The sequence below is a fragment of the Antrostomus carolinensis genome, unplaced genomic scaffold (genome assembly GCF_000700745.2).
Source record: "Antrostomus carolinensis isolate BGI_N321 unplaced genomic scaffold, ASM70074v2 scaffold24053, whole genome shotgun sequence".
Classification (NCBI taxonomy): Eukaryota; Metazoa; Chordata; class Aves; order Caprimulgiformes; family Caprimulgidae; genus Antrostomus; species Antrostomus carolinensis.
This window is the reverse complement of record NW_010304817.1, coordinates 2,689-27,093: the sequence shown is the minus strand read 5'-3', so window position 1 is coordinate 27,093 and position 24,405 is coordinate 2,689. Positions and strand designations below refer to the sequence as shown.

Genomic DNA, 24,405 nt, shown 5'->3' with positions numbered 1-24,405 from the left:
TCCCTCCTAACTTGGGGAGCTTCTTTTGAGTATGTAAAGTTATGTGGGTTCAACCTAGACCCACAATCCATGGGAAAGGGTACCAGGGTACCATGAGTCCTTTACAAATGAACTGAGAGTGGGATAGTGAAATTGAGAGAAGGAGAAGCTGTAAGCTTCCATTTAAAGATCCAAATTAAAAATAACATATAAGAGGATTTCTCCCTTAATTGTAACTTGAAAAATTAAGTGTCTTTATGTTTGGTCTCAGACTTTGACTACTACATCATTTCATTCAGAACAAATCAAATTGGTGTGTCATTCTTTACCCAAGTTATTAGCTTATTGGTTATGGGGTGGGTTTTTTTTAGTTATATTCAGAACCATTATTAAAACTGCAGATCGAAGAGAGGGGAAAAAGGATTATTTCTTAGTCTGTAATTTGAGATTTGACTTAATAGTTGCATATTGTTTTGTTAGCTGTACAGTGCGAGCGGAAACCTATTGAAATGTCAAGAGAAAAATCTTCAAACTGTGCAGCTTCTACAGAGAAGATCTACATTCGGAAAGATCTTCGTAGTCCATTAGCTGCAACTCCAACTTTTGTAACAGACAATGAAACAGCAAGGTATGTAAATTCTGCTCTGGAGCAGCTCCCTGTTTCCTGAAACAGGAAAAAATAATTTAAAAATTAACCAAAATTAAAATGTATGCTGTTTTATGTCAGATCGACAGGTCTGCTGGAATCAGGAATGTTTGTTAACATTCATCAGTCTGCAGTAAAAAGTGAGCCTGCTGTGCTGATGACTCCAGATAAGGTATATGATGATATGACGGGTATATTAAGTAGAGTTGATTGCTGTAATTGTGGATGTAGGGAGGGAACGATGTTCTGTTTTGCTAAATTAATTTTTAGAACACGACTTTACAAACATTAGCTACTGTGGCAAATGCCTTTTCTTCACAAGAATGCTTTTAGCCTTGCATAGTAAAAATGCTAAAAACTAAAAATAAATTTACTAAAAAGTAAATGCCTTCCTCCATGTTTTTAGAGAGCTTTAAGGGCTGCATATTTTTTCTTTGTTTTGAGCAATTCTGATACTTGGATATTTCTTTTATCCCAGTAGAGTGAGGTGTTTGCAAAACCTCCCACGGCATTATCACAGTGCATTTCATAAATACTGTTAGGGGTTTTTTTCCCTTGAATTGCTGGTTTTTTTGCAAAGCTATCTATAAGATAGATAAGTTAGCTATCTATAAGAGCTATCTCAGCAACAGTCTTATTTCTGAGCTGGTTTTCCTTTGTTTCTATTTTGTTACACTTACTGATCCACTAAAGCCATGTAATAACTTCTCTACGCATGCACAGTAGGAAGCTTTTGTATTTTTCTAGCTGATATTAAATTACCTCATACTGTTTTCATGCATTTTGCCTTGCTTGCTCTGTCTGCAAAAGGCCCCATAGAAAGTTGTTTATTCCATTTAACTTTTCTGGCTCCATCTGTAGAGTATGACAACGCAAAAGAAATGACATGTAGCATAATGGTGTTAGCAGCAGCATACTTGTCTGTAATCATGCACTTTCCTTATTAATGTTTTTTTGTGGGTCAGGGTGGGAAACACGTCTTGCTGCCTCTGAGTTGCTCGCCACTACTGAATCACCTTGTTCCCTTGCAGTTAAATAAAGACATAAAAAACAAAATGTCTGCATCAGAAATCTTTTTCTGCTTGCTTTTAAAAATGACTTTTTATCCATTCCTTCTTTTAAAACATTCTCTTACCCTATTACTACTGTCTCATTTACACAAAGAAGGAAGGAAGATGCTAAAAATACAATCTAGTGCAGTTTTATGGTCCTGGTGACTGACTAGTAAGTGGAGACAATTCTGCACTTACCATCTGTAGCATTCTTTCTGAAAGAAATAGATAGCTATTACTTGTAAAAGTAGATGTCTAGATATTTCATATTTTAGAAGCAGTGCAGTGTCTAATTACTGCATTATGATTACCTGTGTACTGAAAATAGTAATTTTCTTACAGGTCTATTCACATGCCCAATTCTTAGTTTATGTAAAAGTTAAATTTTTCTACTGCAAGTTAACTGCTGCCAATATGAGTGAATTAAAAACTCTACTTTTCCTTTAGGTTGAAGCATGTCAGGGAGATTTAAGTACACTGGCAAATGTGGTGACTTCATTAGCAAATCTCAGTAAGTGCAAAGACGTGTCACAAGGCAGTACAGAACTATCCATGATTGAGAGTTTAAGTAACGGAGATGCATCATTATCTGAACTCCAGCAAGAAGAACAAGCTAGTAGTGATGTTACAAGGTAAGGGATGTTACACTTGAAAATATAGGTCATTTAACAGCATTAAAAATAACAGTCTGAGCTCATGTAGAAGGTAGATCTAAGATTCTTCCAAATAAAGTGAAATCATAAGGAAATTCCATTTGAGAAATAAATACTTTCAATTGTTTGTCCTTGAAATGAATTTCAGTGTAAATCAGCTGATTTTTTTACCTTTTGGTTGTCCTCAACATGTCTTAGATCTTGTCTATAGTCTAAGTACTTTGTATCATCCTGGAAAACTCTTTCTTAGAGATCTTGCCTGTGTAAGTAGTTTAATACCTGTAACTATTAACAGTCCTAAAAGCTTGAAAAGCATTTTCTTTCTACACAGAACTCACAGAATTTTCACCGTCAATACAAATACGTTCATTCAGTATCTTACAGACTTGTGTCTTGCACTGGTTTGAACTGGGCCATTTTGGTGAGCGTATGTATAAGATGCTCTGTGTAATACATACTCAGTTATTCTGTCAGTTACAATTGTATTCTTCCTCGGTTACTATCTCATGCAAGCTTCTGACGTCCCAGCAATATTCCTTTACACACTAACTACATTGTACATGCTGGTTTAAAAAATGTCTATGTGGAGTAAATCCGCAGAGGTAAAAAAGATTGGTGTATGGTGAATTAGTTTGTACTGACTGAAATACATCATTTTTCCCTGTAGTCTCTACTGCTTTGTATAATTGCAAGCCGAATGCATTTGTTCTGCTCCTTTCTTTATATGCTGCTTGGAAAGTCAGTGTGACTTTATGCAGGTGCTGATTTGGGCCTTTGCTATGTCCTCCTAAGTAAAGAAAATAAGAATATGTGTGTAAATAGTATCATTGTACATGCTGATAAACTTCATTCGATACTACAGCTGTTCCAAAAGATGTAGTAATAAGGTTGCATTATAATCTTTGATTACTTTATTTCCTGGCACTTTCAGTTGCTTGCTTTTGCCAACCTCCGTGTTTCTGTTCATTTTTAAAAATCTGACTATAACAAGACACCAAGTTCTCTCAGCCAGAGGGCTTGAAAAATCTCTGACTCAGCTTAGTGAGTACTCCTGTCCAGTAGGTTACCTAATAGATTTCCAGTGGGGAGGTTCAAGTTAAATACTCCTGTGAAAGAGAAGTTGTTACCTAAGTGGAAACTAAAATTTTTATCTAAATCTTTGATTTCCTTACAAGGCCTTATGCCAGCTTGATCTAACAGATGCAGATGTTTACTGAAGAAAAGGAGTTTAAGGAATTTCAGGAAGCAAGTTTTTCCCATCCGTGTTTTTCACGTATTTTATTATATTCCGTAGCTTGCAGCTACAGTAAAGTTTTCACTTTTGCTGACACAAATTTAGTGTACAACTTTGTTGTTAGCGTTCCTCTGCTTTTGTATTATAATGTTATATGCCTTGTCCTCTAATGGCTTCATTATCTGTTCATTTTTTTACAGTTTATCAGCAGTCATATATCTGTTAGTGACTGGGCCTGACAAAAAGAGAGCCAAAGTTGTTTCTAGCAAAGGATATCAATACCATGTATTTTAATGTTGATTATACCCTCTTTTCTCGCTTAGTGACCTAGGTTTTCATAGCTTCCAGGCAAGCTTTGTTCTCGATTCTCTTTTCCTTGGTATTTTACCTTGCAGTTGTTGCTGATGTTGGGGCTTCATGTATGAAAAGGACCCACAGTGCTGAGCCGTGGGGAAACAAAGCTTCTGTTGACTTCTGTTGGCTTGGTACTCTCAGTTTCTGAGATAGGAGGCGTAAGATTTCTTTGAAAGCAAACATTCAAGAATAAGTTGTAAAGAAAGTATCATGGGCTGACATGGTTAACTAGTGTGCTGCCCACCCTGTTTGAAAAGGACTCTTCAGCCTATAGTAGAGTAAATACAGGATTGTGGCAGAGGAGAATTTACCTTTTGGGGAAAGGAGAGATCTCATTCCTCTCTTACATTTCTGGCCCTCCTACATGAAGAGCCCTGCAGAGATCCTACTTTTCCTAAGAAGCAGCTGCCCCTGAGCTGCTGGGTTTGCCTGTTCTATCTAAGACTGCCAAGAGTGAGCCACACAGAACCTAAATCTCAGATCTCCTAGCAGGAGTCCAATAATAGAACTTCTAGAGCTCACCCACGAATGCATTCCCTTTATGCCTACTTTCCATATACCTGAGACGCAAAACATCCCAAGAGTATCTGTAGTCCACTTACCTCTGTTTAGTCCAGTTGGGCATGCCCCAGTCACCATCGTGTGTGTGCATCAAGGTGCGCAGGCTAGTGTCGGACCAACAACTAGTTCATTTACCATCTTAAGCCTGAGGCGGTGTCAGCAGCTCTTTTATTGTGTTTTTTTTGTGTGGCTGTAAATGGTTATGTCAAACATAGTAAACATTTTGATTTTTTTTTTTTTTTAGCATGTTAATGGATTTAAATAGCTAGGGAGTGTGGGTGAAGAGAAGGTGGCAAAATTCTACTCCAGATTTTGGTATTAAATCGGTGAGTTTAGATTCTGTGGTAATAAACATGTCTCTTTAAATTGAGAATCAGTTGTACATACAAACTGATAATCAGCTTTTGTAAAGTTTTCAGACTTCTATGCATAAGTTTTTCATGCAGTGCTGTATACAAATGATACTGCTCTCAGGATATATCATCTGTCTGTAGGCAGTGATCAAATCTGTATATTTTTTATTTAAGATACATCAGTTTTGGCTCTCAGATGTATCCACGCACAGAAAAACAATGGATCTGTTATCAAGCAGCAAAATAATGAATAATATCTGTGCTCTTCCTGGCATCTCCCCCATAACATTCGTATATGTGACTTGGTCTTCACAGGAGTCATTGTCCCATATCAAAGGATACTAAGGATGGTACTGAAAGCATGAGAGTGCTTTCTCTTAGATATTGCAAAACAGTATTTTCAAATTAAGTTGAATAACATAACCACGACTCATTACTTAAAAAAAAAAAAAAAAAAAAAAGCTTAAGCTTGTTCCAGTTGTGCTTCATAGCAGCAGAAGTCTGTAGAATTTACATGTAAATTAAGTTGCTTTAACAGCACTCTGATGATCCTGTGCTCAAAACACTCATGCCAGCACTCTCAGTAAACATCCCTAAGGAGATCTGGAAAGGCAAACTAATTCAGCAGCACAATCAATATGACAAAACTGAATTTGTTGGCAGCTAGAGTGAACAGGATCTGCTGCTAATTTTTGTTTCAGAGCCACTGTCAGTTGGAGTTTTCAGGGATTTTATTCAGTGGAGTGTTTGAAACAGACATCTAAATACAGATTTCAGACATGTGCAGGTTCCTCCCAAATTGAAACAGACTCTATGAAGTTTTATTTTATCTGTTCCTTTGTTGTGATCTTACAGGGCCTTTGATACTCTTGCAAAAGCATTAAATCCAGGAGAGAGCACAGCGTGCCAGAACTCTGAAGGTGTTGAAGCCAGTGTGCAGCTGATTGGCGGAGAAACGAGCATGAATATCATTGAGATAGAGGGGCCGCTACTCAGTGATGCACATGTAGCATTCAGGGTACTTTTTTACTGTTGACTATTTATAAGCATTTTAACACAGTAATATAAAATAATGATCTGATTAAGTTTTATTTTTAATTTCTTAGAAGAGTTAACTGTTTGATCAGGTATTAATCAGAAATGAATACACTGCTTTTGTTCACGGGTTAACTATTTGGGAAAATGTACAGCTCTTCAGTGGTTTAACTGCACTGTTTATTTTATAGCTTCTTACCTTAAAAATACTAGGTAATCAGTGCAAAAGAACTTACATAGAGTAGCGTGAAGCAGAGTCAACATCCACCTTCTCTCTCTTGTTAACAAGTGAATCAGATGTAATTTGCAACTGGATTTTGAGGCTCTTAAGTGTGTTTATCAGTTTCTCCTTTGTCTATATACCCTATTTTAGTATGGTATTAATTAACTTTAATCATTAAGGGAAAATACAGTTTCTTTTTTAGTGAGCCATGTATTTTCTGGCTTTATTTCTCATTTTATGAGCCTGCAGAAATTCTTCTGTCCTTTTTTTCCATCTTATTATTCTTGGACAAATCAAAAAGCTTGCTCATCTGAAAAATTCTTCATTACGAGGCATTTTATTAAACTTTGCCCCTCTGTGCTGATTTTGTCTGGGGTAGAGTTAATTTTCTTCACGGTAGCTGTTAAGGGGCTGTGTTTTGGATTTGTGCTGGAAACGGTGCTGATAATTCAGAGATGTCTGAGTTACTGCTGAGCTTACACAGAGTCGAGGCCTTTTCTGCTTCTCACCCCACCCCACCAGTGAGTGGGCTGGGGGTGCACAAGAGGTTGGGAGGGGACGCAGCTGGGGCAGCTGGCCCCAACTGACCACAGGGATATCCCACACCATATGACATCATGCTCAGCAATAAAACTAGAGGGGAGCTTGGCGGGGGAACTGCTGCTCAGGGACTGGCTGGGCATCAGTCAATTGGTGAGCAATTGTTTTCATTTGCATCACTTGTCTTTCTTGGGTTTTATTTATCTCTTTGTTATTTTTCATTTTTTATTATTTTCCTTTTCACTACAATTATTATTATTGTTATATTTTATTTAAGTTATTAAACTGCTTTTATCTCAACCCATGAGTTTTCTCACTTTTACCCTTATAATTCTCTCCCCCCATCCCACTGCGGGGGAATGAGCAAGCAGCTCTGTGGTGCTTAGTTGCCAGGCGGGGTTAAACCACGACACCCTCTCATCAGCACGTGAAAATTGTGTTAGCCAAACCATTATATTAAGAAATATTAATTTCTGAAGATAAAACTACAACACTATATTTAGCAGTTTGTGGTTGAAATTTTCTTCACATATGCAGGTAGCGCCACTGATTTTATTCATGCAGGTTGAGAAGGGTAGAGCTGATCCTTTCTGATGTCTGTTGATTATATTTTTAGGACTTGGGAGCAGCTGTATATTAAGTATTTTACACATCAAAAGAATTCTGATGCATTTATTTGTCACATATTAATTATAAGTATAAAAAAAAGATTTTTTTTGTGAAATAGAATTCACACACGCACACTCTCCCCAGGAACTGGGGGGAATCCTCTAATTTTTCAGACCCCTTATTCCAGTCCTCTGGGAGAAGCTTTAGAAAGTAATGATGCCTCTGTGTTTGTACTTTTTATGTATTTATCTATATATAAGTGTGAAGCAATTTCATTCTAATTGCAATGATTCTTCTAAAACTTTTGTTCTTTGAGAGTGTCTCAAAAGTTGAGTTTTATTTGTAATTTTCCATCTCCAGGTGTCCCAGGCATGAATATTTATCTAAGATAAAGATTCCAAATTTTTGCCTTTCTTGTTGCTTTGTAGTTACTATAGGGTATAACAGTGTGGCTAATAATGATAAAGGCAGTTATTCAGTTTTATTTCAGTATTATCTCATGTTTATTTAAAAAAGCAATTTTACTTTTTCACTTAAAAGAAACTCTTAGGATTTATTTCTTACCATGTTTTTTTTTTTTTTTCCATGTTTTTTTTTTTTTTTTTTCTGAAGAAAGTAAAATAACTGACTTGCAATTTTTTGTTTGTTTGTTTTTGTTACCAGCTCACCATGCCTTCTCCTATGCCTGAATATCTTAATGTTCACTATATCTGCGAGTCTGCTTCTAGGTTGCTTTTCCTGTCCATGCACTGGGCACGTTCCATTCCATCTTTCCAAGCTTTAGGGTAAGTGTTCAGTTCCTCTACTCACTCATCTTGTGAATACGCACTTTTTAATGTTTTATTTTCTCTATCTTATTCAGGGACATTTTAAAATACAAATCTACTTATTAAAACTATTTTATAGATCTTCATCATGAAGGTAAATTTTGTGAATGAAAACTACTCCCAACTTCAGTCCAATTCAGGTACTTTAGTTGGGTTTTCAAGGAAAAAGGAGTAGATTTATTAACAATCAAATGTCTGCACACTGCTACCACTTTAATACATTTTTATTAAATAGGATTTCCTATCATTTTTTAATAGCTCCATCCCAAACTAAGATGTTTATCAGACAGTCACCAAAAAGAACCAGCTCCTCTTTGGATCCTCAAATATTGTTATCTTTATAGGTGAATTAGTAGTAATAATTTTCCCTTTAATAACCTATATGAAGAAAATGGTTAGCTGGATTCAGCAGTCATTCAGGGTTAAGTTGTCTAATTTCAGGGGATTTCCCAAAAGCAAATGGTTGCTGTAACCAGAAAGTGATTCTTATTATTCTTTTTAGTTTGTATAACATCCTGCTTTTCCAGTAGAAATCAGTGTATTGCTTGAAGTTCTTAAGCTAAATGTAGTAGTACATTGCTGAGCATCATGAGAAAACATCTCAAAACAGCATTGGGAAAAGTAATTTCTGTCATTTTCAGAAGCAATTTTATGAAGACACATCAAACAAATAAAGATACTGTATCAGCTCTGACACAAAATTACTATAAATCATGATTGTCTGTTGTCATCCACAGTGGTTTTATTTAATTCAATATCAAAATAATGTATGACTGTGGCAACAAAGATAATTCCTTTTTAAAGTGAGGGATTGTCCCCTTTTCCAGGAAGGCTGTCAAAACCAGGATGATCTGTGATCACCATTTGTGTTTACGCAGATGTTTAAGCCAAATGATTCTGCATTGTTTAGGGAAAGTTTTTGGAAAGATACTATATTGTGTGTAATCAAAACCCGTGCTTTGGAGAAGGAAAAAGTAAAATTGTATAAAGATAAACAATAGCAAGTATAAAAAAAATCAGGTAGATATGATGTTTTAGTTTAGTAGAAGTCGTTGCCCTGCAGAATTTCAAAATACATAGCAAATTACATAGTTTATTATATCATTATACATTTTTAAAAGGTTTTTGTAACAGAGGCACTGCAAATTAGTGTTGTAACAACAAATGGGAAATGCTTTTTAAAAATAAAATGTTGTGCAGAAGATCTGTCTCTCCAAAAATATTTAACAAGAAATGCTTATAGAAAATGTGCATTTTTTTTTAATATGGTAATTCCCAATATAGTTTTCTGTTTGAATTAAAAAATGGAGGAGTAGGCTGTCTTAATAGTGTTAATATTCACCTGTGTTAGCATTTACAGTCCCAGTCATGATCATGGGCAACAGTATATTTAAACACTATTGAACATAAATATACAGTTTTCCTTTTGAAGAGCTTAAAATACTAACTTTTTTCAAGTGGAGATTTATTTGAAATTAATGCAGCATTTTTAGTTTCAGCACATTATGTACTATAATTTTGACTTTTAGAAGTGTGACTCATTTCACTTTTAAAATGAAGATAAATTCCTTGTACTAGTAATTGAGAGGATTTGACGAGCCAAAACAAAACTATAGTGATGTTTTTGTAAGGAAGAGAGATAACTGGATCCACATGGTTCCCTCCTCAGGCAATGTTTTCCTTAGTCTAGGCAATAAGCTTGGCTTCGGCACACCGATTTAGTTAATGATACCAAATTATTGCTTAGTTCATCTTCCTGCACAAGGATCTTTGTAGACCAGAGAGATTCTCCTGAAATGTTCATTAAGCTGGTTACAGCCTCTTAGTTTTTGGAGGCTGCTTAAGTTTGATCAGCTGGTTCTAGCCTGAGTCTCATCAGTTGTAAAGTTGCTCTAGATCTACTACACACATACCGGCTGAGTAGCCAGTACACCCTATTTTCACTGTCCCTCAGCATAGTCCCTTTGACAGGAGATGAATGGGGATGTGACAAATGTGCAGAAGCTGCATGTACAGTATCATGTCCACCATAACAAGAACTGAATCATAGTAAAAAAATACTGCCCTAGGTAAGCTCTGTGTAACCCAGTACAGGGCAAGTCTACATTAATGTAATCTGTCATTTGGCATATTAGTATTGCAGTACATCATCAGAAATGTTCTTGAAGATTGCATCAGCATTCTTGCAAAAATCCATTCCATTATATTTTTGTAGCTGAAATCCTAGCTTTAATATGCTTTTCTTCTTTGATAGCTCTTGTGCTTCTTTTAAATTTCTGTTATTTATATTTACTGGCTAAAACTGTGAAACATGGTACCTGAATTTGACTCCTCACTGTTAGGATTTCCTTTTTAAGGTACTGAGCTCTTGTTAAGCTCTACAAGTTAGAGATGCTTGGCAGTACTGAAAGTTAGATTACTAATATGGAAGTGCCTGAATATGGATTGACATAACTAATTTTAAATTTCAGTATTTGAAAAAAAAAAAAATTGACTACACATGAAACTTAGTTTAAGGACTAATTCTTACAGCAGAGAAATCCTCATGACTTCTATTTATGCTTTGAAGTCTGTATTTCAGACCTTATTCCAAACATGGAGGGGATACAAAAATAGCAGTCAGAAAGGTCCGAAACTCAATCTCACATGTTCCATCTCACATGTATTTTTAATTAAGAAATTATACCGACCTGACAAATTTCAAGTGGGGGGGGGGAAAGACTTTTGAGTCTATTCTACATCCACAATACAGGAACAATGCAAGCTTTTTTGGTCCATGTATGTAGATGTTATTAAAAAATTAGTGCAAATTCTAGGAAAACTAGCATGATGGAATATGCCCAGACAGTTGTCATTTATTTTAACTTCAGTCTGCTTTTGTGATAGAAATCTGTCCCTTTTAGATCATCAGAACAAAAATTTCTTCTTTACAAATGTCACTAAAACAGATGTTTTAACCCTACCATGCAAATAAAAATATTTTTGATACAGGGCTTCATTTTGGTACTGGTTGCAATGTTGAATTAGATGAATGTTTTATGAAGTGTTCTTCAAATTAAAAAAACTATGTGAATGCAAATGGCTGGTTTTATTAAGTGAAATTTTTGTATTTTTTAATAGACAGGATAACAGCATATCATTAGTAAAAGCCTGCTGGAACGAACTTTTTACGCTTGGTCTTGCACAATGTTCACAAGTTATGAATGTGGCAACTATATTAACTGCATTTGTTAATCACCTTCATGGCAGTTTACAGCAAGGTAAGGTGTACACTGTGTACATTGCCAGACTTTGGGAATTACTTCATGGTTTTTAAGTTTTGAACTGCACAGAAGCTTTTTACTTATCCTTCAGTTGTTAATGAAAATATACTGTTTATAGAGTTTTGTGGTTAGTATTGAAAGAAAATAATACTTGAGAATACAATTGACAAGATGGAATTTTTATCCATTTTGCAAAAGTCAGCTATGCTAATATATGCCCTCAAATTAAAAAAAAAAATTAAAAATTACCCATCTATCTAATAGGTTAGCATTTACTGGGGTGGTTTTTATTGTGTGTCTGTGTAACGTCTGATAGTGTTTTGCTGTTCTATTAATATGTATCAGCTCAAATTAGGAATATTTCAGGCAGCATCAATGTTGAGAACACAAATATACTGTGAATATGAGTAAAGAATGACCCACCTGTCCTTGCTGTTTATAGCTGTGACACAAATCAGCCGAATGCCAATTTGGTGATAAACTTCCTTTACATAACTTGGCTTGCTGACTTCTGTATGCTAGATTTAGACCACATGCAAGTCTTCAACACATCGTCACTAAATGTGCTTTGTTCCCTATTAATCCTGTGTCCTGCATCTTTTGCCTATTTTTCATTCAAATGAAAGAGATGTCAGTTGGCCTCCTCTTTCATTTACTCTAGAGTGACGGAAATGTTCTTCTGAAGGGTAGGGGAGTCTTCTAGCTAATCTCTTTTGTGTGCTTACAAGGTTGGTTGTCAGCACTAAAAGCTAACCAGTCAAAATAGTATAGTGTAGTCTTCATCTGTTCATAGTCTCACCACACTTTTAATAAAGGTAGATGCACATACAAAAATGTTAATATTTTCAGTTTTAACTAGATTTTAGATTTATTTGCTGTTATGTTGGTGAAAATTCACTGTAGTTAATGCTAGGCAAGAACAGATTGATAAGCTGTAGAAAAACAGTCCACAAGACTATAGATTTTTCCTCTCCTTTTGTGATAAAAGGGGAATTAAAGAATTATTTCTGAGGAGTTTTCACATTTTAAAAGTATTCACAATATATGCCCTCAAATTACAAAATTAAAACAATTAACAAAATTAAAACAAATTTTTTAAACCACTAAATGTAATGGATCAGGTAAAGATATTAACAAATAAGTCTGTGAATGTCTTTAGGAGTGATACAAATGGAATTTGGGAAGTTATTCTGCTCTACATGATTTTAAAGCATGCTCACCAAAAAGGGTATTGTAGTAATTAACTATGGTTTTATCATTACTACAAATACATATATATTTGCCATTTAATTTGGGAATTCAGTCTGAATACACAAATCAGAAGTTTATATCCAGTGTCTTCTGGTCGTGTAGTATGCCAGCTGCAGCATTTCCAAGAGGTAACAAGTATGTGGGGCCCAGGGACCCTAGTTGGATGGACTGTGGAGGGAACAGGATTTTCAGGCAGCTTAGCTATTGCTGACCCAAGGAGAACAGCTCTGCAGCAACCACGTTCCCCTAGATGCAAATCAGGAAAGGTGTATAGTGCACCTTCTTTTTCAGCAGTGGCATGGTCTTTGACTGACTGAAATAACCATGAAACTGCACACTAACCTACCTCATGGTACCTGGCTCTTAGACATAAAGCACAGATCTGCAGTAGCAGTATATTCTCGACTTACAAGTCGTCTCTCCCTTCCTTGATCATTTCAAGCTCTAGTCGCCTCTGATTATTGGAAGCTTTAGTGGCAGGAAGAGACCTAATTGTACAATGTGAGGAGAAAAATAAAAAAGAGAGAGGGAAAAAGAAGGGGGGTGGGGGAGATCGTTATAGTCCATAATTGTTTGTGTCGATTATTCAGACCTACTATGTGTGTTTATAGACGACATAGATTTCCCACTGTTTGAATCTAATACCAATCATTATTTTTTTTAAATCCAGTATGACCACAATATTTGCATGTGTGTGTTGACCTGCAAGTTTTGTATTTTATGTGTGTGTTGACTTAGATAAGCTGCCAACAGACAGAGGAAAATTAGTAATGGAGCATATCTTCAAATTGCAAGAGTTCTGTAACAGCATGGTTAAGCTTTGCCTAGATGGATATGAATATGCATATTTGAAAGCAATCGTCCTCTTCAGCCCTGGTATGTAATTATTCCAAATGTCAGATTTGAATCTGTGCTGGTTTTTGCCATATAACTTCTGCCTGTTTCATTATATGCAGTTACTATCACCTGTAGAATTACTGCCTATATTGTTGAGGAATCTGGAAAGGTGTGTAATGAGGACTGTAGGAAGAGGAGGGTTCATCTTTTAATGTAAATAGCTGAATGCCTCTTGCCTCTGCCATGGATGTTCTTTTTTTAAAAAATAACTATTTATTGCTTTTAATTTTTTGCCTCCTTTCTGGGGAACTTTTTCTGAGGACCTGCAGTTTAATTTTCGGAAGTGTTGCTCTTGCACACCCAGCTGAGATGGATTGAAGTTGTGTTTTTAATGTATGAAAGATTATCTCTCTGGGCATTGGTTCTCACATGCAAAATTACAGAAACATATCACCTCACTGCACGTGGGTATTTTGAAAATAAGTATTACATACAGCATTTCTGGTGAATGAACACCACAAACATTCCCTTACATTATTTTTTTCTGTCTTCTGAACTGTCTTTACCTAATGTACTCCAAGTAACATTAATGAACATATATTAAGACAGTGAAAATAAAATAAAATAATAATTAGTTTTCCCTTCTGGGAGATTAGTCTACAATATGGAGGAAGAAGGATCCCTGGTTAAAATAGATAGTGACAGAGTAGTTAGATTATGTAGCACATACACCTGAAATGTAGAAAATTACAAAATTAATTTTCTTTATTTGAAAATCATAAAATTAACTTTTCACTAAAGTCATTCGGATATTATATCATATTGCAGGTTTTAGATTAAACATTCAGAATCTAGGCTTTTAATATAAAACAAAAACCAAATTTTTTGATAAAAGAAAAACATATAAACTTCAAGTACTTTCTGTATCTTCAGGAGTTTTTCGCTATCACATTTAGAAAGTAAATCTTCTGTTTTGCATTAGAAAGTGTTGAAAGCTTCAGCAGCTTCCTTAATCCTCACGGCTGTGCCTCTTTTAGATTCTGATGTCCCATAGAAAAGATCAGAGGAAATTTTTAAAAGCTGTCTGAATCTCAGTGACCTGCCCCCTGTCAGTAGGGTATGATAGGGAGGAGAACTGGGTATTTGGTTCTTGTCGGTTGTGTAGATTTATCAGATCTCACAAGACTTTTCTTTTTCCATTCAGTTGCAGCTCATCCTTCCACAGAGAAATTAGTTGAGGTGGAAAAATCTTTTGGAACTTGGACACTCCAAAAATGTAAATTTTAAGCAGGTTTTCTAATATATATTAGAAATTATGGGGTTCTTGCTTTGCAGTTTCCCTCATATTTATGTGGTATCTCCAAAGCGTATCCACATCTCACGGTAAAAGTGGCAGCATCCACAGGAATTCAGCAATGCATATTGCCTGTCAAAGACAAGTCTTTCAAATGTGTTGCTTCTTTATGACCTTGCTAACCTCTTGTCCTCTGCATAAATTTGAAATCATGCTTTCAGAATGACTGAATTACTATATAGGACAAAATACTCCTCTGTGAACTGATGTGTTCAGCATTGTCCAGTGTATCACATAACTGCTACATTGCTCTGAAAGCTCCTATATCTCCATAGCTAGACCAAAAACTCCTGATTTTGTGGACAGATGGCCATATATTCAGAGATGAGAAGTGACTGTTACAAATATTTTATCTGACATAATTTGGCAGCTCATTTATGGTCCCATTTCTGAAAAATAAAATTACATGATTTATTGTGCTCCATGACAGTAAAATATTTACATTAAGATAAATGGATCATAAAAATTACAGACCATGTAAAGTGTTCGGAATTGCCAGATAATAATTTCCAAATGAGACTTGGCAGCTAGGTTTTCATTTTAGGAAGATTTAGATTTCAAGTGTTTAAATCACTGCTAAAAATTATGTTTAGCACGTTTGAAAATTTAGCACCAAACAGTTGAAAAAGAATGATCTGCTACATATCTTCTACAGTTTTTAGAAAACAAATGGGTCATAGCCTTTTATTCTGCTTTTTCCACTGATCTTATTTTTATCCTTCATTTCCCACCCAAATGCATACAATATTCCAATAAATGTAGTGTATTGAAACAATGCTGTTCTTCTGCTACACAGAGAGCAGAGCTGTACAATCAAGATTAATGTAAACATTGCAAGCACTGCATTTATTTGAACTCTTAAAAATGTCTGGTTGTATTTATAAAAAACTAAGTAAAACATAAACATAGAGGAAAAAAAACATAAGGAGGAAAAGCGGTGCCCTCCATTAAAACTGCAAAGTTGCTACAGCTACCAAATAATGCTTTCAGTATGCTTACAATTAGATAATCTCTATGGATTTTAGTGAATCTTCTATAGAATTAGGGATAACTACAATGTAGAGTGGGTTGTTTGGGATTTTTTTCCAGATCATCCGGGTCTAGAAAATGTGCTACAGATTGAGAAGTTTCAAGAAAAGGCTTACATGGAGTTCCAGGACTATGTAACAAAAGCATATCCAGATGATACTTACAGGTCTGTAAACTTATATGCTTTACTACTTGATTGCTTCTCTTTTCAAAGCATTGGTGATACTGATTTGTACAGTATTTCTTGTAATAAATATAAACATTTTCTTCTTACTTCCTTAAAGGTAAGGAACTACCTTTAGAGCACTTCAGATATTCTGCATATTCTCATGCATATTATGAATATTACTTATCTACTCATTCATTATTAATTTCTAAAATGAAATATTGGAAATAAAAATATATTTTTAATATTTTCTTTTTGAATTGCACCTCCTTGGAATATTTCTCATTTAGTCTAAGTCCAAACATTATACAGTCCATGTGATTGACTGGCATATTCACATTTTTTGTACTCTTGAAGACATGACTGAATATAAATTTAATACTCTACTGATTTAAATATTTAAGCCTTTCATGAACTAGGTGTAGTGAATTTTCACCAATATTGTCCCTTGTTATTTTTTTCTCTTCTGTTACTGATAACATGATTGTGAATAACACCAAAATCTGTGACCACAAGTAACACTTCTTACTGAACTTATTTTCCAGGCTGTCTAGACTACTTCTCCGGTTGCCTGCTCTTAGGCTGATGAGTGCTGCCATCACTGAAGAGCTATTCTTTGCAGGACTAATTGGGAATGTTCAGATTGATAGCATCATCCCATATATTCTGCGAATGGAGACAGCGGACTACAACTCTCAGATACTTGGTCACACCCTATAAAAGTAGCAGTCAAGGATTCGGTACCATGGCAGTCATGGTGATGTAAATGTATATACCCTGTCTCCAAGAGATGGCAATGAGCCTTCCCATGCACCTTTCCAAAGAAGGCTAATATTCCTCCTTTCCAGCACACTTGGGAAATGTGGTGGAGTGTATTAAGGAATACAGGATCACTTCCCATTTTTCATCTGATCTTCAAGGACTTGTAAATTAACTTTATTTGAAGAAAGTCAAGAATTGTCCATCCTATTTTTGTAGATAGATGAACTTGGAATATTTGTTTATGAAGTCCAGGCTTGTGAGGAAACTGAAGAAGCTTTGACTGAACTAAGGTATCTCAACTTAGTTTGATGTTTTAGACAAATAAATTAACTTTCCTCTCTGAGTTGTGTTTTCAGTGTTTTGCTGCTATTTCTTTCTGATTGATCAAATGGAAAATACGTGATCAAACATCTTGAAAAGGCCAGTGTTTCCACGGGAACAAGACCTTTATAACCAAACTTAGTTTTTCCTGTTGTTTGAAGAGAGATTTGTTTCTTGTTGAATGGAACACTGGACGCCATTACAAGTGCAGGGAAAGTAGAGCAAGTTCATATTTTTAAATATTCTGATGATACGTTGATACAGTTGATCAAAAGTGAAGCAGCAAATGGTCAGGTCAGTACTGACTGTTTTGTGGATGCAAAAGAATACTGTGTTGTAGTAGACATCAGCTGTTTTATTCTATGAAAAACTTAACAGAGAAGTGTATACTGCAGGTATTCATAGACAGCATCCTCCTGTTTTTCTGGTCTCAGAAGCTAAAGCTTTTTGATGCTGCCCCTCCCTCTTCCATACTCAGTGTACAATGATGGAGGCATTCTAGATGCCTCCTAACTTATGTTCATGTATTTTTTTAATTATTGTTAGACTTTGGCTATGTAGTTCTCTTTTCCAACAAGTCTGATATGATTATGTTTTAAATTTGAGTTTGTCAAATCCAGTGCCCCTCCCTACGGGAGCATGGTCTCTGCTGCTCTTCCTTTCCTTATTAGAAATGGGCCTAGATACTTCATATATGTTGCCTGGGTCATACTCCATAGCTCCATCTAAGGATGGGTTTAAAAGTGTTTCTATCTTGAGACATGTGCCTCACTGATGAGTAACACTGACATATGGTTGCTTCTTGCTTCCTTTTGCAACAGGAAATTATACATTTAATACCTGTTGCTTACAATGAGAGAAGTATCCTAGTAAAAGTGGTGGTCTACCTCTGACATTAGCATTTAGGATTTTCTAGATCTTGGATCATGGCCAAGTTCTATTTAACATGAACATTCTCTTTCTCTGGCAATATTGGACAAGGAAGAGCCTCACCCAATCAAGAAACACATGGTTGCACCAGAAATAGCTTAACCAAAAGATCAGCTTAAATGGGGGCCTTTGCCCACTCTGCACTAGCAGCTCCAAGACCACTCCAACACTAAGAGGCTACTAGATGAGGCTTGGGTGAGTTCTGTAGTTTTTCTCAGCACCTGAGGATCTCAGCCAGCCATCACAGAAGAATTTCTGTGGTTTTAATTCCACTAACTGAGCTGCTTGGATCCTCTTCTGCCCAAGCCGTGTAATCTGAGGCTGTACTACAGGATCAGTCATACCCAATACCACAGACCAAAGCACTCAGTGCAGAGGACCCTGATAGGATGGAACCATCTGCCCTGCTCTGCCTCAGTACTTACTGACTTGCTGGAGGACAGCCTCCAGTGCTGGAGCTGGCCATGGCAGCTGGGCTCTTCCCACATTCTGCCTTTCAAAGGGCACAGCAGTATGAGGACTGAGTCTCTCTGTCTGAGGAGGTATGCATCTCGTCAGCAGGGTTTATGGAAATATGAAAGACAGTTGCTGACAATATGCTGTGCTTGTTCTCTCCCTAGGAGTTAGAGGCCCATCTTGCCATCTGTAGGACCAAGTTGCAGATCAGAGGTATAGCATTCTTCAATTCAGCTCTCCTTAGAAATTCTGACCCTGCTTCCAAGCCCTGTGCTATTCCTAACTCACTTCTGGCCCTAACAGGCATGGGAGATTTACAGTCCTCTCTGTTAAACCTTTTAAGGAAGCTGACAGCATGTGACTCCTGAATATTTTGAAGATGTTTTCCCAGGCATTCCAATACTGTTGGAAGAGTTTTACTCCAATATTCTCCAGTTTCATGTAACCCAGATAATAGTAACATGGAAATAAAAGCTTGCTTTCCTTCTAAATGCAGTACAATCTCTCTCACATCCTTGCAGATAGCTTGAGCCTGAGGTGTGATACTCAGTTCTTGTTTACAGCTGGCCAACTGATTCAGCTGATGCAGCCTCTCACATGGCACTGTCCAATTTCAGAAACAGCTGTGAAAATGCCAGTGTTTCTACAGACATAAATCTTTAGCAATTGAATCCCTCAGCTCATTGATCTTTATCACAGAGCAGCCCAGGTTTGAGAGGACCTTGAAAGATCATCCAGTCCAACCGTTCATGGGAAAGGGAGCCTAGATGAGAGGACCCTGTCCAATTGCATTTTTAGAACCTTCAGTGATGGGGAGGTTGTTGCACTGATTTATTGATCTCAGCATAAAAAAATTATTTCTTATATTGAGATCAGCAGGCTTTTCAAAGATTATAGACAGTGGCCTTGCACTAATGTCAGCCACATCTTTTATTATCCCAGGGTGGATTTCCTCTGGGCCCGTGGAGTTATGTGGGTTGAGCCCTTGCAAGAGGCTGCAGACCGGCCCTTCCACTGCTACTGACACATGAGTTGTCATAGCTACTTGATCCTGTGCTCTGCAGTCCAGCTATGCTGGTAAAGACAGGGCAGAGAAGATATTGAGAACCTCTCCCTTGCCAGCATTATTAGTGAGTAGTTTCCTCACCCTGTTCAGCAATGGGCCTGTGTCTTCCCTCTGCTTCTGCTTACTGCTCACGTATCTGAAGAATCCTTTCTTGTTGTTCATGACATCTTTGGCCAGTTTTAGTTCTAGCTGAGCCTTAGCCTTCCTGACCACATCTCTGCATGCCCTAGCAAGGTTCTTGTAGTCCCTGAAGGGTATTTACCTGCCTTTCTGTAGCTGGTATGCTTCTTTTTTGCCTTTTTTTTCTTTTTTGTCAGAGCACTGTTTTGGAGGAGGTGGCCTCAGAACCTTATTTTCTCTGGATTTCTCTTCTTGCTTCCTCTTTGTGCCCTAGTCTGTTTGAATACAAGTTAGCCTACTTCAGTAACATGTGGACTGCCATTACCGACTGCTGGGTCAAGACTGCTTTCTTAGGATGTGTTAACTCAAAAGCACAAGTACCTTGGTCATGTTTCACATCAGGTTGTTTAAATTCAGGTGTTTTAAACATATCCTTGCTGGTTTTGATGTCCATCACCTCTGCTGGGCAGCAGAAGATCCAAATCCCAATGGCTGACATTTTCCCTCCCACATATTTTCCTGGCAAATCCCTTGGACTTCACATGGGATTTCTGCCAGATCGCCAAATCAGGAAATTCACCCATCAATGTTTTAATTTTAAATCTTGTTTTTTCAGGTCTGAGATCTCCCTTCACATGTTGGGTGGCAAGAGAATATTGTCTTCTTATTTGCATGGGACAGAAACTTTCAGAATATCTTTAATCTAGTTCTTTTGACCAGGTGAGAAATCAAACAGGATAACCATCTCCAGGCTAGGTAACAGATCTTGAACAGTATGGTTGAGCCACCATCAGTAATCAGGATATACTCCAATAGTTCTCAGACTATAACTGAGGCTTTGCTCAGTTATATCTCTGTTCCATATCTTTGCAAACTGGACAACCAGTTAAAGAAATCTTCAGCCAAAGAACCAGGAAGTCTCTGCCAGACACCTTTTTCTGAGAATTCTAGGACACTTCATTATCCGTGGTGTGGCCATATAAATGGATACGCATGTAAAGACAAGTTGCTTATCTCAAAGAGATTCTAGCTGCTTGTGTGCTGTCCATACATGTGGTAACCACATACCCTTCTCCCTTGCAATGTATGGCTGACAGAACGACAGAACTCTATGCTTGCTGTCAAGTCAAGGAAAAGGGAGACAGATGAGTACAATACCCACAGTACTGTGAGGGCAAAAAACCTCCCATTTTATGATCTTGGATGCCTCTGATGTTGGGACCTCTATAGAGCAAATGTGCAGGCACAGAACACATTGCAAAGAGCTCTGGCTACTGGTAAGTAACCTTTTTTCCCCGCAGTTTTCTTCTATTCTTTCATAGTAATAAATTGTCATCTTAATTTCAGTATTGGTTTAAAGGCAGGGTGCAGCCTGGCAAATAACCTCTTGTCTTCATGATCATCTAAGGGCATTCGTAAGGGCAACTAATGACAAAACAAGGGGAAATGGGTTTAAACTGAAAGAGGGAAGGTTTAGATTAGATAGTAGGAAGAAGTTTTTCACTGTGAGGGTGGTCAGACACTGGAACAGGTTGCCCAAGGAAGTTGTGGATGCCCCCTCCCTGGAAGTGTTTAAGGCCAGGCTGGATGAGGCTTTGAGCAACCTGATCTAGTGGAAGGTGTCCCTGCTGATGGCAGGGGGGTTGGAACTAGATGATCTTTAAGGTCCCTTCCAACCCAAACCATTCTATGATTCTGTGATCTAGAATTTGGATCCCATACTGCAGGTTGTTGCTTTAGCATTATTCACTTTGCTCAAGATTTTTTATTAATCATTTAAAAATCACTTAATTAATTGTTCTTAAACAGCAAATTCATACTTTTGATAAGGAAAGAGGCGTAACTGGGTTTTCTCAGGAATGGGAACTTTAAAACAGGTAAATTCATACAGGGATGAGCACACTTTTTTCTTATTTCTGACCGTTAACCATTGCAGTTGTCTTTGAGAGTAATGCAACAGCTCTTGAAAAGGCTAAACAGTGAAGTTCTGGTTTTGTTGGTTTGGTTTTTTAAAGATAAGTGTTGCTCAGTTAAATGGAGAATATTACCTTAAACTCAGGCCCTTAGTATTTCTAACATATTTTTTTATGACGTGATCTCACATTATTGCCTGTGTGATTTATTGTCATTTGTAGACTTATTAATAAATGTTCTTTGCTACTGAATGAAAAGCTGGCTAATAATTCTGGTTACTTTCATGCTGTTCAGTAACATTATCAATCAGCTAGCAAAAATGTGAATGTTGAAGCTCACTCCACCATGGATGCTGAAACATCTCATTATTTTTGTGACCTCTTCCTTTCACCTTCAATTTATTTTTCAGCAGTCTGACAGTTTTCACCAATCAGGTTTAACCAAACTGTGGCATTTACTAGCCAAAAAAATAAGAAGTCTCTTTGCCAATGAAAGGACAAGTTTAGTTTCAACAGCTTTAAAATTTTCAATGTTAAGAGCAAGAAAAATCATTTCAAAAAATAAAAGGAAAACAATTTTATACATTCAGAATCCTGTCATTTAAAGATGGGAGCAGTGTTACAAATAATAAGCTTACTAGTTCAAACGTTTGTCATGAAAGTAGATTTTGTACATATATACGTGGATTTAGGTTGCTTGTTTCATAAAGGTAAAGTTCCTGGTGCAAATAATTGTTCTATTTTAAACTTTTTCTAAGAGTACACTCATTGCAGTACCTTCTGCAGTTACAGACTTACCTGTCCATACATTTATTCTCTTTGTGTGATCTTCAGTGAAAGTGGAAGTCAGTCTGTTCATTTTGAAACTGGTCTGTTCATTTTGTTCAGCCTTTGCAGTTTGCTAGTACATCAGTTTCAGTGTTAGCATTACAGTGTCACGGTAGTTGTCTTGCTGTTGTATAAACAATAATCACTGTAAATGTCTTGAAACCTGGCTAAATTGGTAAATTCTATTTTGGCTGTATTTTTAAAAATAAATTGTAACTTTTTATTATAGAAAACAATTGCAATAATTTATCACTTTTTAGTGTTTTATATAGATTGACTTAAAGACGTAAAACTGTACATGATTAGAAACAGTTTGTGCCTATTTCACACTTCTATTAAACAGTGTGGTACTGTCAATTATATTCAGTATCTGGGATTTCTGATAGCCACAATATCTTGCTGTTCTCTAATCTTTGTTGCTATTAACCCTTTGTTTCCATGCTTACTACTTTCTGGCCTATTAATTTTAAAATGTAAAATTTTATTGTAAAATTTACCAATTTTTTGCTTTTTAAAGCACTACATAGAAATATGTATTGTAACAAACCCTGATCACAGATCTTCATGTCATATAATGCAATAATGTATGTTTGGAAATGGTCATTATATTCATTATGGATCAGTTTTAGGTTAGAAGTTAAGAGTATGGTTGAAGACTTTTTAATTATTATTATTTTGAAAGAAATACAGACTTCAGATGTTCAGGTTTAATTAGTTTGGCTTTAAATATTTCTGGATAAATAATGAATTTATTCATGTTTAAAGTTGTGAAATTATCACAGGTTTTGATCTATTCCAGAACTGATTTATCAATGATAATTTAAAAAGTGTCATTTTATTTAGTCTTTGTCTTCTATTATAAATGAATGTGGCATTTGCCTGAATGTGCAGATAACCCAGAACAGCATCCCAAATGAGAAATGAGGGACCATTCTTTCCATGTTTAAATTCTGAAATGTTTTTATCATGAAGTAAATTAATTACCTCCTGACATACTGCAGAGAAAATGTTTGTAAGGTACACTGGTAAAAGATAAAGTTTGGATGATGCAATGTGTTTATGAATTAGGAGAGCTGGAAATAAGCATTTAGAGTCTCTTCCCCATGAAAACTTACTCCAGGCTGTCTCTTGCCTCTGTTTTAAAAACTTACCTTTCTCAGTACTTAGAATCACAGAATGGTTTGGCTTGGAAGGGATCTTCAAAGATCATCTAGTTCAGCCCCTTGCCATGAGCAGGGACCCCTTCCACTAGACCACGTTGCTCAAAGCCTCATCCAACCTGGCCTTGAACTCTTCCAACGATGGGGCATCCACAGCTTCTCTGGGCAACCTGTTCAGTGTCTCACCACCCTCATCATACAGAATGTCTTCCTTACATCCAATCTAGATCTACCCTCTTGCAGTTTAGAACCATTGCACTCATCCTGTCACTACAGGCCCTGGTAAAAAGTCTTTCTCCATCTTTCTTGGAAGCCCCCTTTAATTATTGAAACACTGCAACAAGGTCTCCCTGGAGCCTTCCCTTCTCCAGGCTGAACAGCCCCAACTCTCTCAGCCTTTCTTCATAGGAGAGGTGTTCCAGTCCTCTGACCATTTTTGTGGCCCTCCTCTGGACCCACTCTTAACTTTTACAGACCTGTCTTCCCCAGTCAGGCTGCTAATCAATTACTCTCCCTTATACCAGTAACTTTCCACAGCCTTTTGGTCACCTCTGAAGGGAAGAGCTCTCTAGAAAAAAGTGTTCTTCTGCTGAATAGCAAAAACTTGTCTGGTAACTCTCCAACTTTGTTCCCCCATGGCATTCCCTCTACTCAACAAACACACTTAGCACCCAGTCTTGCCTTTCCTCCTCCTCCTCCCTTTGCCAAATTGAAGAGCACCTGTACTTCACCATAAGAATCCATCTCTCATGAGCTTCTATGTTTCTCTTCATCCGTGTACAAAGTCTTGTGTTAATACGTGCCTGTGCACAGCCCTGCTCAGCCACCTCAGTGTCCCTTTACCCTCTGAGCTCTCTAGTGTAAAGCCCTGCCCTCGCTCTGA

The 24,405-nt window shown here is 36.8% G+C and overlaps 1 protein-coding gene across 2 annotated transcripts in view; it reads left to right on the top strand.

Moving 5' to 3' along the window:
* Window positions 1-17,070, top strand: part of NR2C1 (nuclear receptor subfamily 2 group C member 1) — a 28,743-nt gene extending 11,673 nt beyond the window's left edge. Inside the window, exons 4-12 of one of the 2 annotated variants that reach the window (XM_010164603.1) lie at window positions 460-607; window positions 707-797; window positions 2,125-2,309; window positions 5,688-5,850; window positions 7,903-8,024; window positions 11,187-11,326; window positions 13,319-13,456; window positions 15,861-15,966; window positions 16,512-17,070. In XM_010164603.1, coding sequence (XP_010162905.1) covers window positions 460-607; window positions 707-797; window positions 2,125-2,309; window positions 5,688-5,850; window positions 7,903-8,024; window positions 11,187-11,326; window positions 13,319-13,456; window positions 15,861-15,966; window positions 16,512-16,686 — 1,268 coding nt within the window. In that variant the 3' untranslated portion in view covers window positions 16,687-17,070. The remainder of the gene's footprint in view (window positions 1-459; window positions 608-706; window positions 798-2,124; window positions 2,310-5,687; window positions 5,851-7,902; window positions 8,025-11,186; window positions 11,327-13,318; window positions 13,457-15,860; window positions 15,967-16,511) is intronic. The other variant, XM_010164602.1, reaches the window with a different exon arrangement.
* The last annotated feature ends 7,335 nt before the right edge of the window (window positions 17,071-24,405 follow it).